General features: G+C 38.1%; 1 protein-coding gene and 1 long non-coding RNA gene across 2 annotated transcripts in view; one reads left to right on the top strand and one right to left on the bottom strand.

Moving 5' to 3' along the window:
• Positions 1-106: 106 nt before the first annotated feature.
• Positions 107-20,751, bottom strand: LOC146459905 (uncharacterized). Its single transcript, XR_014857779.1, has 2 exons — positions 20,057-20,751; positions 107-933 (listed from the first exon to the last, which is right to left on the bottom strand). It is a non-coding gene; the product is annotated as an uncharacterized LOC146459905 (long non-coding RNA).
• Positions 7,141-22,453, top strand: part of LOC146459904 (uncharacterized) — a 37,602-nt gene continuing 22,289 nt past the window's right edge. The window contains exons 1-2 of the mRNA XM_085088634.1: positions 7,141-7,299; positions 7,419-7,610. Coding sequence (XP_084944760.1) covers positions 7,242-7,299; positions 7,419-7,610 — 250 coding nt within the window. The 5' untranslated portion in view covers positions 7,141-7,241. The remainder of the gene's footprint in view (positions 7,300-7,418; positions 7,611-22,453) is intronic.

Genomic DNA, 22,453 nt, shown 5'->3' with positions numbered 1-22,453 from the left:
ATTAAGGCCAACGTCACGGATAAGAATTCCTTTGGTGACCTTGTCGCGTTGGAAGCTACTTTGAAATAAAAAAGAAATATTTTAGCAGCTCAAACTGATTGAAAAAGAGTTGTACAATATGGAATTTATTATAAAACGTAACTTGTGGCACTCACGCAATGTAAAAAGTTGAGTGTTTTCCTTGTAATGTCGAAGCATCCATTGTTATTTGCAATCGTCCGGCACAATTAAAATTGTCTTGAAGCGTGCTATCAGAACATTTTCTTTTAATTGAAACAAACTATTTAATTAATATGATATATTTAACAATTATTCCACGAGCGCGCGTTGGATATGAGATGATAGATAGCCAACGAGGCGCGTAGCCGGCTGAGCTTGTAGCGCCGAGTTGGCTATAATCATACCTTATCGAACAAGCGTGGGTGGAATAATTATTTTATTAAAAACAATCAAGAAATATTGCTAGATCTTGCTGATTCCGCTTTGCGAGAACAACCAGAAAACAATTAAATGGTCGCTATTTCTCGGGCATGGTATAATGGCCGATATCTCATGGCCTCTAAGCCAATCAAATCCCTGGAATTGCATTATCCAATGATCACGTTTTTAATAATATGCAATGATTTTATGCTGCCAGCACTTATGTTGGAACCAACTCTAATATGTAGGCGGATAAAGCACCACAGTGCGTAAGCTGCCCGTTTCTGAGTGGTGACGTGCTCACAAATTTGTACTGTTTTATAGTTTGGTTTACTTTTTCTGATTTTTGTATTTGTCTTTTTTCGAAAAAACTTCGATAATCACCAATACGAATGTTTTGAAAGATGGTAGAAATGTTGTCTTGTTGTCCCACGTAAGTTTTCTGATTCACTTCTGGACACTCCACTCACTCCTATAGTTGCAGTTACAGCTCAGAATGCGTCGTACTTCTTCCTGGAAAATAATTGACAAATGTATCCGTCAGTACACCTTTGGACCCAGTAAATCTCAAATAATCTTGTCGAGTAAATCTTGAAATTACATTCTGTAACTAAAGATCTTACCGAGTTTTCACTGTCAATGAAAAGTTGTGAGAAAAAAATTGGAAGGAAATTGGCGTGGCCATGCCATCAATTAAAACAAGATAAGTTAAGGCACTAAAGGTGTGGTTTGCCGGAACCTTTTCTTTCGGGTATAAAACTTCGCAAAAAAAGCTATCGGGCGTTTTTCGGCTCAGTTCGGATTTTCTGAGCCGATCACCCACCGAGAGAGACTACTAAAATTAGAACTAAAATCTTAACTAACATTACTTAAATGAACAATTTATAGATGGCAACTTTTTCACTGAAACTAACAGCATTATAGATCGCGTGAAACTAACCTCTATTATAGTGAATGACTACAGCTGAATATAACAGGTAGATATAACCGATATATGACAGAGTGCAAGAGGTTAATTTTTGCATGTAGTATTGTACCATCTAGTTTTTTTTTTTTTTTTTTTGCCATTGTAATATTCAGTGTCAACTAAGTTCGCATCTGTTTTGTATGAGCGTTGTTATACTTTAGTTTGTCCGAAATTTGAAAGTAAACAAATTTTTGAAGTTCAAGCAGTTACACGTACTAGTTATACAAGCATTTGGTGGTATTGATCTTTGGAAATGTTTACACTGCACTGAAGCAACAATGAGAGTATATTATCCTATTTCAGCTGTCGGTAATGATTATCGATCCGTTTAGATAACATAACCTTTTATGGTTTGCCAGATATTATGTCCACTGCTAGTGTTGTAGTGTCAATGTTACTTTGTTAATACATTCAAGTATTTCTTAACCAAGCTGAAAGACGAAACAAAAATTGAAAACAAATCTCAACTGGCTACAATTCATGTGAACCATAACACTAAAATTGAAATTAATTCTACTGAAAAGAATGTTGTTCAAAGATAAAGAATATTGTACTAATCACTTTTATATATGTAGTCAGTAGCCTAATGTGTTGGCGCTTGAACATAAAACGCAAGGATTGAAAAAGAAATTAAGGTTTTGCTGAACATTCCTATATACCTGGAAAAGCAAACGTTCAGGATTTTCTTGAGTGTATTTAATATTACATCTGATACAAGTTTAATTAACCTATATTTTAATACCATTTCAGGAAATAATATTTGGCCATCAGTGACCTGATCGTAGTAGATACAATAACCGATATCATAACAAGACGCGCTATTTACACCTGCTACAACGACCCATAGTAGCACGAAAGAATTTTCGTGATCAGAAAATCCTCTACAATAAACTATATTCTTTGATACCGTTTAGCGTCCAAAAGCCCGATCCAGAACAAATTTTCCAACGGTATATTACGCACAACAAACCACTATAAAAGAAATTTCTCACTTGACTTAGTGATTTGATTATGGCTACCACAAATGACTCATCAGTATTACTTTTGAAGGCTATATACTAAGTCACTGTTCCGCGTGCATGATCCTAACAGATGGCTTGCGTGAGTAGGACAGTTGTATTGTCAATACACTAATCGATAACCACCTGGGAACATAGTCGGGGTGTGTTTTTTATTGTCACGGAGGGTAAAACTCCCATGCCATTAACTTGTATCAAAGATGAACCCTTGACTGCTGCCACTCAAATGAAAAATTTATATTAGGCAGTATTTTTCTGTGGTGCTGTTCATCATGTAAAAGGTTTTTTCTAACTTTTCAACCTGTGGATGAATCTAACTTGTGACTATTCGTTTGAAAATGAAACGGCTATTGAGATAGAACAACTGGGGAAGTGTGTTTCAATTATTCCTGGGAGGTCATTGAGTTATAAGGCAGAATATTAATATCTCGCAAACATGGGGTCGATATTGAAAGAAGAACCCCGGAAAAGAACCCATATTGTAGTCCAAAATTGGTTAAACAAACAACACCACAGTCAGTTACTGCTGGAGCACTTTCATTCAAGTTATTCATCTGAATTCAGGGTTTCATTCACAAAGTCCAAAGTTGTACAGTATAATAACTCATAACAACAGTTCCACCGGAAAGTACTTTTCAGTAGCTTACATTTTGAATTGTTATACTTTAGGACTTCATCTATACACTCAAACGTTAGAACCAACTTGTACAGCATAATTAACAGCACCACTGGGAAGTACTGCCCTTATTTGAATGTTCAGACTAGAATTACTTCAGGTATTACTCGAGAACAAAACGTTAGAACCACCTTTTACAGCACCTACAACTAAAGAAGGTACTGCCAAGTAGCTATTATTTGAATGGTCTCACTTCAGGGTTTGATCCACACACTCATCAGGTACAAGACAACTTGTACAGCATAATAAACAGTGCCACAGAAATTTCTACTCAGTAACTTGCACTTGAAAGCTCAAAGTTTAGGATTTCATCCACAGACTTAAACGTTAGAACCAAGTTGTAAACATTAGTTTTTAATATTTGTTTAATTAATGCATTTCAAATAGAGTTCCCAGATACCCTTTTAATTATTTTAATAAGAGAAACCATGATATTCACCTCTACAAAACTAGAAATAATAATGACCTTATTTTGCAAAAAGTTAACTTAGAATGCACTAAGCGAACCTTTTTTTCTACAAAGGTACAAAAATATTGAATTAATAATTCTTAGAATTTATAACTGTTTGAAACTTCCTTTTGATGTTACTATCCTAGAATATTTGTGATCTCCTTTTATTTTGATAAAAAACGATTTAGAGAAACACTTCATCAAGAAAATTAACGATAATAAAACAGCTTGACGTTTCGACGACAATGACGACATGAAGTCGTCGAAACGTCATGCTGTTTTTTTATCGTTAATTTCCTTTTATTTTTTTTTTTAACAGGACCTGATGCACCAATCCTGTATAAATATGTTTGAATTATTATTATCATCCACAGACTCAGCCTTGTACAGTATTTTGAAAGGTTCCACAGAAAAATACTGTTTAATAGCTTTAGTTTAATAGAAATCCTAGGATTTCTTCAGACACTCTTGAGTCCAGACTAAAACGTTACAACCACTTTGTACAACATGTGCTATAGGAAAGTACCGCTAGTAGCTTTCATTTAAAAGGTCACCGTTAATTAAGGTTGGTAAGTTAGAGCCACCTTGTACAACATAAAAAAAATGCGAGCCCCTTTAATTTTAATGCTCATTATTTACAGTTTAGTCCAGACTCGAAGTGACCACATTTTCCCCTATTTGAGGATTAACGCTATGGGAGGTAAATGTTAAAAACCGCATTTACACTCAATTATCATATGATCAAAACAATGCTAGATTTATTCTAATAAAATGCAGCATGTGGGATTACTGCAAATAAAAATATATTATGGCATTAAAGTTGTATCGCCTCGTCTGACGATATGCGTTCAATTTCTCGAGGAAGCTTTGTTATCACCGCAAACTAAGGAAGCTGGCAAGCTTTCGGAACCGCAGATTCATATTGGAAATCAATTTGCAGTTTTTACTGAGCTACAAACCTGCGGAGGTTACGCCGAAATAGAATTGGCGCATAAAAATTGTATCTCCACGTCTGACAATGCGTTCAATTTCGTCAAGTAAGCTTTATTCTTGCCGGAAACTAAGGTAGTTGATAAGCGTTCGCAACAGATTCATATTGGAAATCAATTTGCAGTTTTAAGCTGCAAACCTGCAGAGATTATGAGACAAATTTAACGTACCGTCCATTGGAGCAACTTAAAAAAGGTCCCAGTACTGTTCAAGCTTAAGTTGTGCTTGAAACGTTCATTGCCTTGGACGTTTTTCGTGAAAAAGGCCTTTTAAATCTCCGATTTGGAGCGAATAGATAAGCCGTCATTAGCTATTGTGTATAATGAAACAGCGGAATGTATTTCTCCATTTATAAATATCTTATAAAGACTAAATCATCGTAAAAGGAAATATAACAACACTAAAATCTCAGTTTTGACCGACTTGACTGGGATTCCTTGTTTTATATTCAGTTGCAACAACCAATGGTGCTTCGCCGTCGAGGTTGTTCATAATCCTTTATAATTTATAACCCCAGAAGTTTACAGAATCTTTGCGAGTTTAAACAATTTTGTCAGTTCAGCTCGCAATTGAAATGATACCGTCGGCAATCACTTCTTTCTAAGTACTTGAATAGAGATTCAATATTAACATTTCTATGTCCCTTCCCGCCGAAATCTCTTAGCGATAGAGCAGTCCTGAAGAAATACTGGTCTTATCGCTAAAATACCGTGTTGATCATAAATATCAGAATTAATTCCACCGTATTCAGTTTAATGCCATTCCAACGTACTTTCAGTGCATTTGGCCACAATCTCTAGCAGGAAGTAATTTCGGTAGACTGTCCTATTGTTTTAGCATCAACTGCTCACTACATGTACCATGTTTGTTACCTTCCAATTGTACGATTTTATTCGTCAGGAAATTTTCGTTTGTCAACATATAAACCCGTCAGTTTTTCACTCCCCTTTGGGTGTTCCAACTTGAGTTAATGTTTGTTATTTGCGACTAACTTTAATATTTGCCACAGTGCGAGCGGAACTCAATCTGAACGGATACTTTGTATCCAGTTTTCTTTGTATCTCTCATTCACATGTGGCTTATCTCACAACAAAGAGTTTCAATGAACAGATAGAAAGATGTAGCTGCAATCAAATCCATTCATATTGTAATTATTTGTTAATTGAAACATGTTTTCATCGAAAATTGATTTTCTGTTGAAAAAGCTAAGGGTGTGAGGATTAAACGAGTCAACCAATACCACTCCGCGTGCATCACTAAATTTAACACCATCTACAAATGTGTATACAGTTAGCGACATTCTTATCAAAACAATTATTTTGTGCTATGAGGCACGAATATTTGACTAATTTGATTTTAAAGACGCGATACAACACCAAGCTTTTCACATGAAAGTCACCGTTGGTCAAGCTTCATGATTAAAAAAGGCTACGATTATTCTTTACAAAGTTATTTTCCTTCAGTCGGATTCAAGTAGATATTCCTTGCTTAATGATTTTAATGAGGTCGAATTGAGCCCTAACCGACTGTTTCTGTCATTTAGAATTCTATTCAAGTATTAGGGATCTTTATTCAACATCTTAGCATGCGGGGTTTAAATTTAAAAACGAATCACTACTTTTTCTTTTCAATTGCAACAGCTGCTTTCACTAATTATCATTGATGCGAAGAAAGTGGCATTGTTTTTAATAATCATGTAGTTTAGAGCAAATTAAATATGGCTCCCTCATATGTCGCGGAACAAAAACTGACTCTCACAAGTATGGCATAAATTCAACCAAATTATCAAATAAAAGAGTTAAACACTCGCTTGACGAATCTTTACATGTTCCCTTAAAAATGTGATCATTGCAGACAATAAAATATTATGGAAAAGTTGAAGCACTGACAATTTAGGGTCTTCTTCTTCGCTGCGAATTCAATGCGTCGTACGAAAATTGCATTTTTAGTCAACGTGTCATTTTCCCGTAATAGGGTGATTCTGGGGAAGCGAAGAGAGAAGTCATAGTCATTTAATTTCTGTCAAACATGAGAGTGCACTAGAATTGAAGCCAACTCGAACCAACATTGTTTCTTATTTGCGCCGAAAAAGGGGAAAACAAATAGATTAGCAAACAGTTAGCGAGTTAACTCTTGACACACACTTTGAAAACAGTGATCCTTTGACGGGGATATTTAAACCTAATTTCCTCGGCTAGCGATCAACATTCTTTTGTGCGCGAAATAAGTTGTTTGCAAACGTCTATTAAACAAGTACATGTACTTACAATTGAACCAAGCCGAGCTCGCGGGCTCCCAAGAGCAGCACGTGGCTAGACCCACCTGGTTGACAATGCCGATTGTGTTCGCCACGCGCAACAAGTATCCGCGAAACAAAACCGTCTAATAATGATTAATTACGTTTTTTCCTTAATTATTCACACTTACTTTCTGGCTGCTCCAGCAGAATCCGCGGCAAATAAAACCCTTCCACCTCTCGCCACCTGCTTTCGAGCGCGCGTGGACAAGCTACTATTGGTCCTTGGGCGGTCACGTGACCGAACAATAAGTCAATGTTACTCAAAGTTTTGAATTCTGGGGTTTTGAATGTTCGCTCGTTTGTCAGGGCACATTTGAGTCATTGAGTATGTTCAGTCGGCAAGTCAGATTTCATGGCCGACTAGTGAGACCTGCACACGCCGACTGGAAGTCCCCCTTGATGGGGTTTCGGCGAATAGCATGTGGAACATACTGAATATTGTGTGCTTTTTGACAATTTACATTAATGGCAAGGCAGGTAAATTTGGACAGGGGATTTCTGGGCAATTTTTCCTTAAGCGTTAGCGTGTATTTATCACACAGGAAATGTTGTGAATGTCGCAGACGATGATCTCCTTTACTTTGGTGTCTTTGCAGCAGTGGGACAACTCTACAAACGACTCAAGTCTCGGGAGGGCAAAGTGAACGACTGTCCGCCGCGACTCGCGCCAAGTGTATATAAACGTCTCTGTAAAGGATTTACTCGATGTCAGAACGATAAAGCGTGCAAGAAGCCCAGAGAGATTTGCGTTTGTGTTGCGCACTGTGGGAAAGTGTGCAAAGACCCAAGTAAGTCCACATGTTAGTTTTCTAGCTGTGAGAATTAGTTCGTTCGCTCGCTCGTTTCGAAACCGGTGTGACGACGCAGAACTGGCCTGGCTAACCGTAGGTTCCGCATAGACGCGAAACAGAAGGAATCGCCTTCTTACGATTATGAGCAAAGTTATTCAATTTAAAACGAGCTTCGCTTACCTTATCAGCGATATAAATTTAACTTGTTAATATTTTACCAGTGTATGGCGAATAAAACCTTCTTGATGGATCGCACGTCGGCGGCTCCACTTTCTACAGTGATCGATAGATTAAATCAAAGTGTCGTGATTTTCTTTTCTTCTGTCCAAGAGATACGAAATTAATGCACTGCTTGGGCATTTTATTCTCCATTCGCTTCTCCGCAGAGCTGACGGTTGTGGTCAGGTAAATACATCAAGTGGTTGGTTTCCCTTGAATTAGTTTCCATTTGCGCTTTAATGTCATTAGTGTGGTTTCAAGGGATGCCTACCGGTTTTTTACTATAAATCTTCTTTGATTCGTTTATTCACTTGTCAGAGAGATTGATCGGATTTTTTTTATTATTATTAAGATCATCATTATCAACTAGATAGTTCTGCATGATCTGCTGCTGCGGTGACTGAATGAATGAATCAGTGAATGAATGACACTTGTGTCTGTGTAGTTTCATTTTCTTTTTGACTCGATTCTAATGGTACACCTGTTTATCTGCATCAATGATGACTTTTCGATTCCATTTTGCACCAATTGCCTGCAGCCATTTGCGATTAATCTGCACTCGCTATCTGACAATATAATTGTGTAGCCGACGATTGAAAATTACTATAACATGATTTTTGCACAATCTGTGCGCCGATAACGTTGTTTTTCACAATTTTTGCCTCTTTTTTCGTCCAAAGAACCAGGCGAATGCGCAAAGTTTCAAGACAGCCTTGACTCCCGATCTTTCATTGGCAAAAGAGAAGAAAAAGATCACAAAAACAGCCTTCCTGATTAGTATTCATTAGTTGGAAGCCGGTTCCCGCGAGTTCTGTTGTTAGGAACAGCTGTTCCACAACCAGTGTTTTCCCTTCAAGACCGAGGGATATTTAAATTTCTTCTGTGTACAAAATGACGTCGGCGCAGCTCGCGACTCAGTGCCGGTCGTGCATAGGTCATAAAAAGCTTTTCTTTTGTAACGTTTTGAGGGAAAACCCGTTTAAACATGACGTCTGGCACGTGTCGGTCGCACGCTCCCGTCTTAGTAATATACAAAGTTCCTTACGATTTTAAACCACTCAATTCAGTCGCCTACGTTCAGCCTTGGTCAGTCTTGAATACAGACTCTCCTAGCTACCCTCTTTGAGCTCGGTTTATTAGTATAAACTGCTTAGCGAGTTTACTTGATCAGCTACAGCGTAACTTTTAAACAAAATTCTTTTCATCGCTGCTCGTGGCGACTCGGTCTAGAGCTTGTGCCCACCCGTGGCAGTTTGTTTGGCAATTTTGACGTTAACGCTAAATGTCATTTTATTGTCATTTGTCATATAGTTCCCTCCAAGACAAAAACATTGCGGCTCATTCGAGCATGTGTTTCTTTGGAAAGTTGAAAAGAAGAACTTTATTCTTCACCGATTTAGTCCGTGGAGACCATTGTGAAAGACGTGAAAAGAATCGGGCTCATTTTTATGCGAGTTAATTTTCCGAGACAAAAGAGCTCTTTTTATAATTTGACATGCTCGAGCAAAGATTGCGCGGCACAAGATTTAAACTTTGTCAGCCGATTTAATAATCGGATCTTTCAATGTAAACACTATACATAGAACTTAAGCCGTTTTCGGCAGTGAAGTTCAATATTTTCATCCTTGCAAAATTACAAATGATACATATAAATACGAAGACCTAATCATTCTCTTTTATATTTGTTACATTGCTGAAGCGAAAAGAAATGGATTTTATTGTTACTGGTTTAAAGAACTTGATGGTTTCGCAAGAAAGATAGCTCAGCAGTATTTTCGTTTAAAGGTTATGAAATTGTACGCGAGAATGTAGTACATTGTTCGGTAAAATCTATGGCCATTGTACAAGGTTTCTGCGAGAAAAATGCGTGTTCAATCGAACGGTTATTCCCAGAGCTCTCATTTGAAAGACGAAGAAGACCATTGTTCCAACATATTCAAGGATCAAAAATGTTTACTTATGGGGCGCGATGTGTTTGCATAAAAATGAAAACAGCCACAGTATTTAATGAGAAATGCTTTTCAGAAAATTGAAAGCCGTTATTAAAAAGGACTAGGCATTGTTCTAATTATAGATAAATTGTCATGGAAGTGTGTTAAACCGCGCAGGAAGAAAAACCAACGAATTGTGCGCGCTACTTACAGCGCATGTGAGCAACCCTCAATTGCGGAAAAATTTGCTGGCATGAAACAACAGTTAGGTGGCGAAATCGATAGATAATTTGAGCACGCGGTGAGAGGTCACGATGAATTGCGTTCAGATGCGAAAAGGTTGGCCTTCAGAATCCTTTGTTATCCAAATTGTTGTAAAGCATTATGAGGGTGTGCCTAATTTCCATGAAAATCGCTGATTGACAAAGAAATCGCAGCTTAAGTAACATTTCTTTGTCACTCATTTCTTTAACGTCCACCTTGCTCTCGTTTGGCCAGCTACAGTAAGCTACATTGCTTCCCGTGCGCACACCGACGAGCATTTCAGTCTTTCAATCTAACCCTGACGTTTCACCCATTCTTTTTCTGTTTAGATCAACAAATAGATTGAGTTTAGTTGCAAAAGTGGTAAATAAAGGGAATATCTGGATCAAATAAAGAAAATATTTATTCACTAGTGGAATCAGAAAAGAATATGAATATTTGTTTTTCCATGCATTGGTTCTCGTTTTGCCCGAAGTAAAAAGCTATCGAATGCTAATATGTTTTTAGTGTGTTATGTTGAAATCATCGTTCCGAAGTAGAATTTACCGAATGCTTTGTGTTATCTTGTTTCTAATAATACACCTTTGACTTTTATTAACAAATGTTACTGGCATTGCGATTACAAAACTAAATCGCGCTTAATGCCACCATTAAAAAAGCTCCAATTCGTCATACAGTATAAATACGGCCAATGTTATTGTAAAAAACAGGCGATTAAAACGTACGCCTGTTGAAAAGTCGCCAAGAATTTAAATTACGTATTGAAATTGCATCTCCAGGAAGTCTTTGCGCACTGATAAGCCTATGAAATCATTCTCATTTAATTGGAACTCGCTGATTTCACTTTCGGACCAGATTTTGTAAAAACATCGTTGACCTTGCTCCGGCTTTGATTTCACTTTCTGTGTTTTCTTGACAAAAGGATTTTTCTTTCCACATGTTTCTATCTCCACGTGGCCCTAAAACAACAACAATAATGCTTTCGATTTGTGTCAGTTAATTCAGCTCTGGTTAGCAGTAATTTACTTTACTTTAATGGACGGAACTGTATCTCTGTCACTGAGTGAATTGTGGTTTCCCTGTAGTAGCTAGCACGCTTTCCGGCTTAATGAAAGTCGTGATGGTATCAGCTAAGCAAGTCCTCCTACTCTGACATCAGGGCTCGACATTTGGTGTATATATAGCTCGCGCTCAGACAACGCCAAGATTACAAGGGTTATTTTGACTCGAAAGACTGATACGCAACTGTAAAGGATTATTAAACTGATAACCTCAAATCTCTCCCGATTAATTAACGACTGTTACCACTACGGACTAAACATGCTAAAACCTGATTTCGCTCCAGCACTTATTGTAGGGCTAAGGTCTTTTTTGTTCGCATAAGTTCGGGAAAGATGTTTTATAAAGGTTTAATATCCATTTTCAATGTTCAGGTAAAGTTAAACACAAAATGTACAGCTGGCATGCAAGAGATTTCTTTGCGTTTTCAAATTCTAATTGGATTGAACGCTGGCCGTATACTTGTTTTCTGCGATTACTCAATCAGGCGAATTTAGGGGTTTCATGATCAAAGACCTCGAATATTTAATTACTCACTAAAACATGTTTTTTTTTTCCTTTGGAATTTCATAAATCTTTTTTTTTTTTTTTTTTTTCACAAAAAAATTGACAGGAAATCGGAAAATTTTCAGTCTTTCCTGATTGTTTTCTTTCTGTTGATCCTGTCTAGAAAACAGTTCAATTTAAAATGTTAAGCCGTGCAGCATTTTACACAAAGAGTGTGGAATTAACCCCCATGATTGTGATTTTTGGTGGCAATTGCAGGGGATAAAATTTCGTTAAAGCTGTTTCTTTCAAAGGGACGGAACTTTTGCGAATTGTTTTGTAAAACGTCAAATCGAATCAGTCTTTTCTGGTCGTCTCAGCTGCAATGAATAGTAGTCTGTATTTGTTGGTGAGAGTCATGCATTCGATTCAACAGCAAGCGTGCGGAGTTTTCACTTTTCTGAAGCCCTCACCGCTAAGGTATAGAGTAACCTTTCACGCCAGTCAACAAGGTCTACATATTCTCGACTTCAATCGTCAGTATTTGAAAAAGTCGGAAATCCGTCTGTTTAGATGCTCAATATGATTTCACCACGCCATCTGTTCAATTTACTTACGAAAGATTAGCTCATCGATTCGAAGCCGGAAAAAACAGAGAAGCTTTCAATTCACGAATATCTTGGACGTATTATCTTGGCACAATTCTGGCTATTTTTATTACGGTTCAGGACTATCAGTTCCTAAAAGAACGCAATTCCACCTATTTCCATTAGCCTAAAAACCTTCCCAAACGAACGCAATTCATCTTATTCTTTATAAATAGTAAACTGTATTCCGTTTATTCTGATAACAGAGTAGGTCCCCATATGAACAATGAATACCGTCTATTCCTAGCTTTCAATTCACGAATATCTTGGACGTATTATCTTGGCACAATTCTGGCTATTTTTATTACGGTTCAGGACTATCAGTTCCTAAAAGAACGCAATTCCACCTATTTCCATTAGCCTAAAAACCTTCCCAAACGAACGCAATTCATCTTATTCTTTATAAATAGTAAACTGTATTCCGTTTATTCTGATAACAGAGTAGGTCCCCAAATGAACAATGAATACCGTCTATTCCTTGTACTCCTATTTCAGAATAGCAGTACAAGAACGCGCCCTTGGGCAATGACATCGTTGCACAGAAACGAATACTGCTCACCGACGGAGTATATTTACTATTTTAACCCACGTTTGATTTCTCACATAGTTTTTTTTTGGTCTATGACTGTAAACAACAATGTTCCGCCGACAGCCTTCAATTACAAACCTACGACAATAAAATCTGCGCTTTAAACTTAGGACACTATACGGGGGGGGGGGGGGGGGGTTTCGTTTTACTTTCTAATGACTGTAAGTTGATTTGTGAATCACGAAAAACGTCAGATATATTTTTTAAGTCTATGTCAGTGTTATAAGGCAATCGATCTACTTAATTTAATTCACACACCGAAGGCACTGAACAGAGAGGCTTTATCCCTTTGGGACTAAGAGTTGTCCCTAATGTGTTTGATCAGTCTGTAATTAAGGAAAGATTGGACTCTTGGTGAATTGACTAGCTGAAGAGCATGGACTCTTCCTCTTCAATGGTTAAATACCTAACGACTCTTCAAGGTGGAAACTTATTTAAGACGGACAGCTTCGTTAAATGGACACCCTTTTAATACGGACGCCACTAGCACTGGATATGGAGGATGGGTACTGCTTCAAGAGTGACACCTCTTAGCCGGACACCTGCTTAAGACAAACACAACTTTAAGATGAAAACTTTAAAGACACACATTTCTTTAACACAGACACGTCTCTATAATGGACACCTCTTAAAGATTGACACCTTTCTACGCTTCACTGTGATAGACACCTCTCTAAGACAGACACCTCAGTCTCTAAGATGGACACCTCTTAAATGCACACACCTCTCTTAGATGGACGCCTCGTCAATTAAGGCCGCCGAGTTTTGTCTATGATGGACACCTAGCTCTTTAAGATGGACACCTCTCTGAGGCAGATACATCTCTAAGATGTAACACCTCTCCATGACAGATACCTTTCTGAGATGAACACCTCTTTAGGCGGATAAGTACACCTCTCAATGATGCACACGTCTTCAATTAAGGCGGACACCTCTTTAAGTTAAGGCAGACAACTTTCTAAAATGAACATCTCTTTAATGGGAACACTTCTCTAACTGAAGGTGGACACCTCAACATGGACCCCGCTATCAGATAGATACACCTCCCCAATGAGGACACCTCTTTTGGGATGCTAAAATTCCAAGACGAAATCCTCTATTACCGTCTTTCCCTTGTCTACATTAGATAGCTCTCTATCTCTCTCTCTAAAGTGGGCATCTCCATTCCCTAAGGTGGACACTTCACACCTCTCTCTCTGAGGTCAGTATACACCTCTCTAAAACTGACGGCTCGCTAGCAGGAAAAATCCTGTAAAGTTTCGTTTCAACTGAGGTTACCGTCAATGTGTTAAGTGTGTCATCTCTTTCTCCAAATACACAAAACTTGATATCTTTGTTTATAGCTAGGGAACTAACAAGATTTCCGTTCCTTGTGCAATTATAAATATCAGATGGCAAAGTGGTTGCCAAAGTACATGTAAAGTTGCACGCTCTTGGGAAAAAATGCTAAAAAGACAGGATATATATGACTAAGGTCTTAAGAATACGATAAATACATCTAAACGGATTCACTCTTTAACGAATGTGAGAATAAAAAGGGAAAAGTTGTTGCCCTGCGATTAACCCTCGTTGCAGTGAAATGCATACGTTATGTAATACGTGTAGACCAAGTTATTCAAAACTGATTCAAATGAAAGCTATTTACCAAGACTTTCCTGTGGTCCTGTTTCAGTTTTGCTGTACAAGTAAGTTAGTTCCACATTTCAGTCTGTTGGTAAAATTCCAAAATTTGACCATTGCAAAACAAGCAATTGAGCCCTACTTTTATAGTTTTTTCTAGAGTACTGGACAAGGTGGTTCTGAGTTTGTGAATGAAATCCAACGGTGTGAACATTCTAATTTAAACATACTAGCGGTATTTCCTCAGTTATCCTTCTGAGATCCTTTGCTAGCTTTTGAGTCTATTCTCGCTATCCTATATTCCTTGGGGGCGGGGGGGGGGGGGATACTCCCTTTTGTAGCCTATCTGGGTATGTGACGCTCTCGAAGGGTTCGGTAAGTTTCACACACTGTTCGGTCCGGGATCGGGTAACGATCGGTTTTAGCCTAGAATAGGTTCAATCTACTGTACTGGGAAACTGATCAAGTGGTAGGAAGAATCAAGAGCAAATTCCCAGTTTGGGATAGAGTAGGGATTTTTGGTTAAGGGCGGTAGTTTGCAAAGAAACTGTGGTGCTGCGTCGATGGGAAGTTAAACCGAATCAGTTTGGTTTATCAACAGAGTTGATGCTAAAGTAGTTTGGCCATTGTAAAGAGTCAGATTCAGTGAGTGCTGCCGTTTCGAGCGTTAGCCTTTCGTCAGAGCAAATCAAGGAATTTTGAGTTATATGTGGTTTAACTGTGGTACAAAGTCCAGAATTGGGTTGCAAAATACATGCTGAACATGGTCAGTCTGGTATAGGGGGAGGATTTCAGAGAAGCATCGAACACATCGCCAACCTAAAGGTCACAGAGTAACCCACGGGCCTATATTGTAAGCGTGAAAGCTAAATTTAGGAGTTCTTTGGATTTCTTTTATTTTTAGTTTTCAACCCGAGCAGTTTAACAGTCAGATGAAAGGGTTAACCTTGCACAGTGTCGAGTAACAGAGATGTACTATTATTTACTTTAATACAAAAGGCAGACAGAGGGAAAATTATCTAAATTATTCCTCATCTGAGCATGGATCTCATGATTGTCGAGTTTGTTCGAGAGAAGGTGTCTCATTTGTTCAGGCAGGACACAAACAGCTTTCAAGTTTGCTAAACCATCTCCATTGACGGCAGTTGATTGTCTTCTTTACGTCTTTGATTGCCAGGCTAGCTATTACTATTTATTAAAAGGTTATCATGCCTTTCTAGCGCCTGTGCTAACGCCATTAAACCTCGGCACTACTACCATTGACTTCAATAAACAGCATTCAATTCCAAAATGTTTGGCTTTGTCATCCGTTACTGTTTCAGTAAAATAGTCACGATCAAAGATCAATCGCGCCCTATATAAATTTAAAAAATAATAAAAAAATTGGTTTCGTTTCAATTGTTAGTACTTTAGTACTACCACTAAAAAAAGTAGTTTTTATTTTAATCAGAAATTTATTTGTTTGTTTTTGTTTTTTTCTCTGGTGAAAAAATTATTACATGGCCTTATTTACCTGGGCTGAAATTTAACTCTTCCACGCTCGGACTCGCATTGGACAATTCGCCCATAATAAACTGTGATGTTATCTTTAACAATTAGATTGGTGATCCTACAAATAGCATTACAGAGGCCAAATGCTTTTCTAAGAGATAAGAACTTGTTTCTACAGGAAGTTTCGTTATCAACTGTAATGGGGGCAACAAAAGCTATCGGTGAAGGCCATCGTGCGCGCTTTTAATAGATTTCAAAAAAATGGGGAAACAAAAACTTACATACTACACTGTCATCTAAGCAAGATAGGTTAACCAGTAGCGGATCTTGAGGAGGGGGGAGGGGGATAGCCCCCAACTTATATGAACCGGATGGGCGAGAATGTTTGGTTTCTACCTGGAACGTGTTCACTCCTTGCGCGTGAGTCCCCACCTTGTACGATGTCCTAGATTGGCCACCGCGAGCCCAAATTACGTAGAGCCGTTAATACAAGACTGGGGTGGGGGGAGGGAGAGATTTTTGCCAGCTATTATGCCAGGGAGCCCTGGCTGCTTTGGCAGAAAAACAAAGCATTAGCACTTCAAAGATTAGCGACAGCCCTGAATTGTGACTTGATGTGAAGGCTCGATAGTGTTGTCGTGGTTGCAGTTGACGCTTGGGCTTTTAGTTTGTCACTTTCAAGGCAGGTGTGTAAATACATGGGCGCCACTGAGAGCGAACCATGGGGACGACTGAACAAAATTCTCAGCGTAACTCTGTGCTTTAGTAGTCTCCGGTCCAGGGATAGCAGGAGTAAAGATTAAGCTTGTTGCGTCATGAAAATATTATCTAAAGAGAGTTACTCCCCGGCCGTGTGCCGCCTCGCCTAGGATCCGAGTATGACTGCATTTTCCTTTTTCACCTGGCTTGTCTGACTTGTACATGCCATTATGATGATGTATGCCGCTATATAGAACTGTCTAGTACTTTGAATTCAGGCTAGTTCAACAACACCCCCATCTGGTGATCCTTCAACTGACGTGATTGAGAGGCTAGGTTGAGTGTAGCGTGAGTTAGAGCCAAACCTTGATTCCTGACCGATAACGTGGCTTAACTCTGGATTAAACCCAAATATATATTATGAGCAAACGTTCAAAAAGACAGTGACATTTTTCGCTCGTGCTAGTCAGGCCCAATTTCTCACATATTGAATGAAATGGTTCAGAACGGTTTTTCTTGGATTTGATTTTCTTTTTATGGCATTAGGTTTTAACAACTGATTATACGCCTTGGGTTTCTTAACTTAAATGCCATCAGCAAACCAGGTACGCATAGAGACTAGGCGCAAATTACGTCATAGTTACTGTCATACCAATATCACGGCTGATTGCGGAGTCTTGATTCTCGGAAATGGTCGCAAAGGTATTTCTCCCACCGACTAGACTACAATGGACAATAAAATAAACAAGGAAAGCACTAATTTCCTAGGGTAGGCCTTTATGTAAACATTTTCTCTGATCATGTTTACATTTCACTGCTACAACACTTTAAGCCAATACGAATTGCTTTCAATCGCGTTCTCTATTAACGTCCAATTTTCAAATTACGTAACATGAGAAAATTGATTAAAGGACTTGAACATTGAAATCGACGGTCTTGTAATTGGTTAACCTCTGCTGTAGTACTGTAGTGAACTCAGTCTTGTAGAACAATTTTAATTCAGTGTTAAAAACCTCCATAACGTGTGTTCTGACAACTGAATGTGCGCACGTTTTTGCAATCGAGTTGGTAAGTGGATTTGGTCGATCGCTTTCTCGAAAACAAGTTATGCTTTGCAATCAACAAATTTACTTAATTACTCCCTTAAACGGAAACACTTGTGCTCGTTGCGGTGGACCTGATATTGAAAATGAGGCGGTGATCAAACAAATAATTTTAAATAAAAATGAAGTAATAAGTTATGGAGAGGAAAGAACAATGACAGTGGGCACTACATCAATTTTGTTGCAGTCGCCTTCCAGTGTATGACGTCAGCGCGCATTGTTCTGTGATTGATTGGTTCTCGTATTGAAGTGGCTTTCAGTTCGTGACTTGAAATAAGTTTGTGCAATGCGGTTTTGAACTATGCCTGAGATCGTAAACTATGAATTTGTTTCAAAACAACAGCAAGCTTGTTATGTTCCTATAGGTGTCCACGTACCTAACACATGGTGAAAACACGACGTAAAACAAAGTTCTGTAAAATACAATAACCGAGGGATGAATTAGAGAATTATCCTTTTTAATGGAGCAGAAAGAGAACATGCAGTCTTGTTGGCAATTTCAAGTAAAGTTCTTCACTTTTCCTACCCATACACACGCTGCTTCTATAACTTTCCAATTGTGAAACCATAAGTACATTTTGAAGAGGCTAAACAGGAACAAGCGCAAAGAAGGTCATAGAAATAAGTCTTGTAAGTGTCATCAATAGCAAATTAAAAATATTAAACTGTTTATTTGTACTTTGCATTTATGCACCGCCGCCACATGCGTCAAACTCAAACACGATTCGCATTTTACAAAAACTAGCACTTTTTACTAGTGAATGATAATAATAATAGACTATTAGTAACTAGTGGTAGTAATAATAATAATAATAATAATAATAATAATAATAATAATAATAATAGTAATAATAATAATAATAATAATAATAATAATAATAAAACAGAACCGTCATTTTCAGTTAATGTGTCGCGAAAATATCTGCTTAGATATAAAATTATTTCCTCTACATCATGAATAGAACAATCGATGACTTAGCATTAATTCATTTATGCAATATACGCTACATACATCAAAACTCAAAAACAAATCCAGTACTCTAGCTTAAGTACAATTTGGAACTCAAGACTGAGACTTAAAAAAAATACAAGTGCCTCTCATAATTTCTTTTAAAAAGACCAGCCATCAACATACACGTATAAACCTTTTGTGGAAACTGCGACAAGTGGGTTTCTAAGCACTGCTTCCGTGAACTGTGACCGTTAACAAACAATATCACCCGTACAAGCGACAACACGCAAAGCGAACAAGTTTTCCGCTAAGCCTATACAAACAAAGGCTTGGTACACATCCAGATCAAAGGAGTGACGACCGATTGTTCGCTTTGTCGGACATGGAAATTACGGACGCTAAAAATAACCAGAATCTATTTTGTGATAGTTACGTCTCCCGAACAGGACCCATTCAAAATGGGAGGGGAAGGCGCGTCGAGATTCTTGTGAGAGTTGTTAAACTTGAAAGTATTTTTAGTGGAGAGGTTGTTTAAGTTATTGTTTGTCATGCAGTAATTTTTCTTTTTATCCCACCACCTGTCGCCAGTGAAGAGAATCCAACCGTTGAATTATGATTCTAATATACATTGAAAAGTTGAATGGGCTTTGTTGATTGCATGCAATTGATTATGTCATCGTTTTACTCCCCCAGTTAAAACCTGCGGAAATACCTCAAATTTCGTTTCGCAGCGCATTGACACGTAAACTTCACCAGGCGAGTGCTTCTTAGCAGCTTTCGTTTGAAGGGTTACACTCAAGGATTTCGTCCTTAGAATGAGAGGTTGTAGCTACATTAGAAAAATCGTGACCGCTTGACTCTGAATTGAAGAGTCACTAATTTGTGAGGCTGAGAAAGACCCACACAGGTGGTATTTCTTTAGGAATGGCGGCCACATGTAGAAATAAACTTTAAATGTTTTAAGTTTATAGGTATAACAATTGCCTATATGCAGCTTGTACCTGTCGTCTTAAGTGTGGACTTAGATACGAAATTTCGTATATTGGAGCTGTTATTTTCGATGGCGTTCGATGTCCCTACTCAATCTTGGTTAGTATTGGTAGTTAAAAAACTGGTCGGTTTCATGTGTATGTTCTGGAGTAACATGCGTATCACACACTGCACATGCATCACTTGCCTTTGTTAAGTGCACTAAGCTCAATGAAAGTCACACAACTTTATAGACGACTTAGCGTGTACCCGTATTGTTGATTTTCTATTAAATCGGGCATGTAGTTTTATCCAGCGTTTTCTATAATGACTTGAAATGGTTTATAACGAAAATAACGAAACTTTGTTTTAGTACATTAAACTGTAACGTTTTAAAAGAAGAACAAAGCTTACCTCTCTCTCAGCTGGAAGCATTGAATTGCAGCCCTTTGATTTTGAATTGACTTGAAATGCCATCTTAGCCAACGCATCGAACTTAACTCTAGTTGACCCTAAAAAGAAATCCTCATTTCTACAGAGCACCATGGCTTTGCCGGTTTTCTCAGTCGTAAATGAGTTGTGCAGCCGAAGAACCCAGTTAAGAGAGAGAAAGAAAGCACAGTTTGCGCCAACAGCTAGTAAGAGCTTTCACTCGCGCACTGTACCAACATGTTTATTGTTTGACATTTCATTCATCTGATGGTCATTTGTACAATTTCGCTCCTGCCATTTAGCTGGCCGTGGATACAACGTGTTTATCACTCTACATTGTTAAGCCGCCTCCGTTAATCAGTACAAGAAGCAGTTGTACTCCCTGGAGATGGCGAAGCCCTTGTTTGTGCAAAGGAGATGGCGCTTGCTGATTGGCTCAAGATCGAGTGTTCTTTGAAATGATCATGTGTTCCATTGTTATGTACACGATGCCACTTGTCGTAACACCTTTTTGTGTTCTTTGACTAAGCAACTTTTGCCTCTTTTCATACTCTTTCAAACGACTATAAAGGCCTGTTACAGCCGTTAGAACGATACAGAGATTAATTAATTTTGAAAAATACTATGAGGAATTCCTCGACTATATTGCCAATTCTATCATGTCTTCTCGCGCAAAATCTTTACGACTTCATTGATCGCAACCTTGAAAAACGTTTTGAGAAGGTGAGACAGGAACCTAGTTTCCAATACCGATTTTTTTTTCATTTTTTGTTTTTTTTTGTTAGTACTCTTGAAATTGAATCACATTACGTCAATTGACTAAAACAATGGACAAGTGCAAGGAATTCTGAAGATAAAATTAATCTTTAGAGCAACTAGAACAAAAGATTGGTCACAATTAAGAACAAAATTAACTTGGACTTCAGCCATCAATAACGAAATTGCTGGCTGATTTGATTTTTTATTTCAATCTTGATTTGAACGATATGTCTTGTGTTGGGCATTCGCCCACTGCTTATTTGAACACTTTCTTATTGTTTCGACGGGTGGAACTCGCGGTATAGAGATGAAAAGCACATGGTTCATTAAAATCAGCAGCTCAAACTCGTTTGACTTGACAATCATGTCACCCGTACCACCCTCCTCAATTGACATTCTTTCGACACGTGGCCTCGAGTCATGTGATTCGAATCACGTGACTGCACGGAAATAGTTTTCTTTTTCCTACTTTTGCAAAAGTAACACTGATGTAATATTGCTGACAAGCTTTACAATATTACAAAAGTGGCACATCAAACAAACTGAAATTCATAGTCACGCTATATCGTAAATTTATTCTTGATTTGAGAAATAATAGCTTATGCAGCGTACCATGACAAGCTGGAAATGTTTTGTCAATAAATGTATCCGGACGAAAGCTCCTCGTAGACTTTTGATTGACCCGAAAAACTGTCCGTTTTATTTATAGTGATTAGAAAAATTGATATGAACTCTAAAGACGTTTTAAAGGTCAGTATGATATCGTGCAAAGAAAATAAATTATTTCAGCTTTGCAATGTCAATTCATGTCCTGCTTTTGTTTGTCAAGCCCGGGCGTGTGATGTCCCAACCGACAATAAGAGCTCAAATCGGCGAAGTTTTGTCTACAGTACATTGTTCGCCTGATCGTAACATAATTCGATTTTATTAACTTGTGAAAATCTTTGTGTCAATATTGTATAGAACATTGTAATATCGCCTGGTTGGATGTTTGTCTTTCTCTGTAGTTCAACCTTGTTTATCGTTTCCTCGACGGTTCAGCTCATCCGTTCCTTGGGGAAGTCTGGAAAAAAAGGCAAGGCCTATAATCCCATTTCTGCGGTTTTACTGCTAAGCACGCGTGTTGGACGCTATTATAGACTTAACACTTTGCAGGAGAAAGGAGTTAATTGTGCATTTATATCACAATTCACCACACTTCGAGGAAACATAAAACCGGAAAAAGCTGCAAATAAATTTTGAAAAGAACTCTGTCCTATATATTTCAATTGTCGGCTTGTTTGGCTGTATGAGGGAGTTATTTGGTCTGCCTCAAAGTCAACCTATATGACTTGTAAACTTATATAAATAAACACATTGAGTAACTCGGGATAATCTAAGGCTCCAAAATCAGCTTAAGGCAAATTGTAATGTTGTTCTAGCAGTCTGAGAAGGAATTTTGACATTCCTAGTGTATTTTTAAACCATCCTTTTGCCAGCCTGTTATCGAGTTAACGCGGAAATTTTAGGGGATTTTAAAGAATTATAAGAATCAAGCCGGGATCTAGTCTAGATCAACAATTTTTCAAGTCGGCGACAGGCATTGTCACATCCACCGAAGGTGTACTTTCCGTTTTCGAT

Source organism: Pavona decussata, unplaced genomic scaffold (genome assembly GCF_977016875.1).
Source record: "Pavona decussata unplaced genomic scaffold, jaPavDecu1.1 SCAFFOLD_215, whole genome shotgun sequence".
Lineage (NCBI taxonomy): Eukaryota > Metazoa > Cnidaria > Anthozoa > Scleractinia > Agariciidae > Pavona > Pavona decussata.
This window is presented reverse-complemented; position numbering and strand designations above follow the sequence as displayed.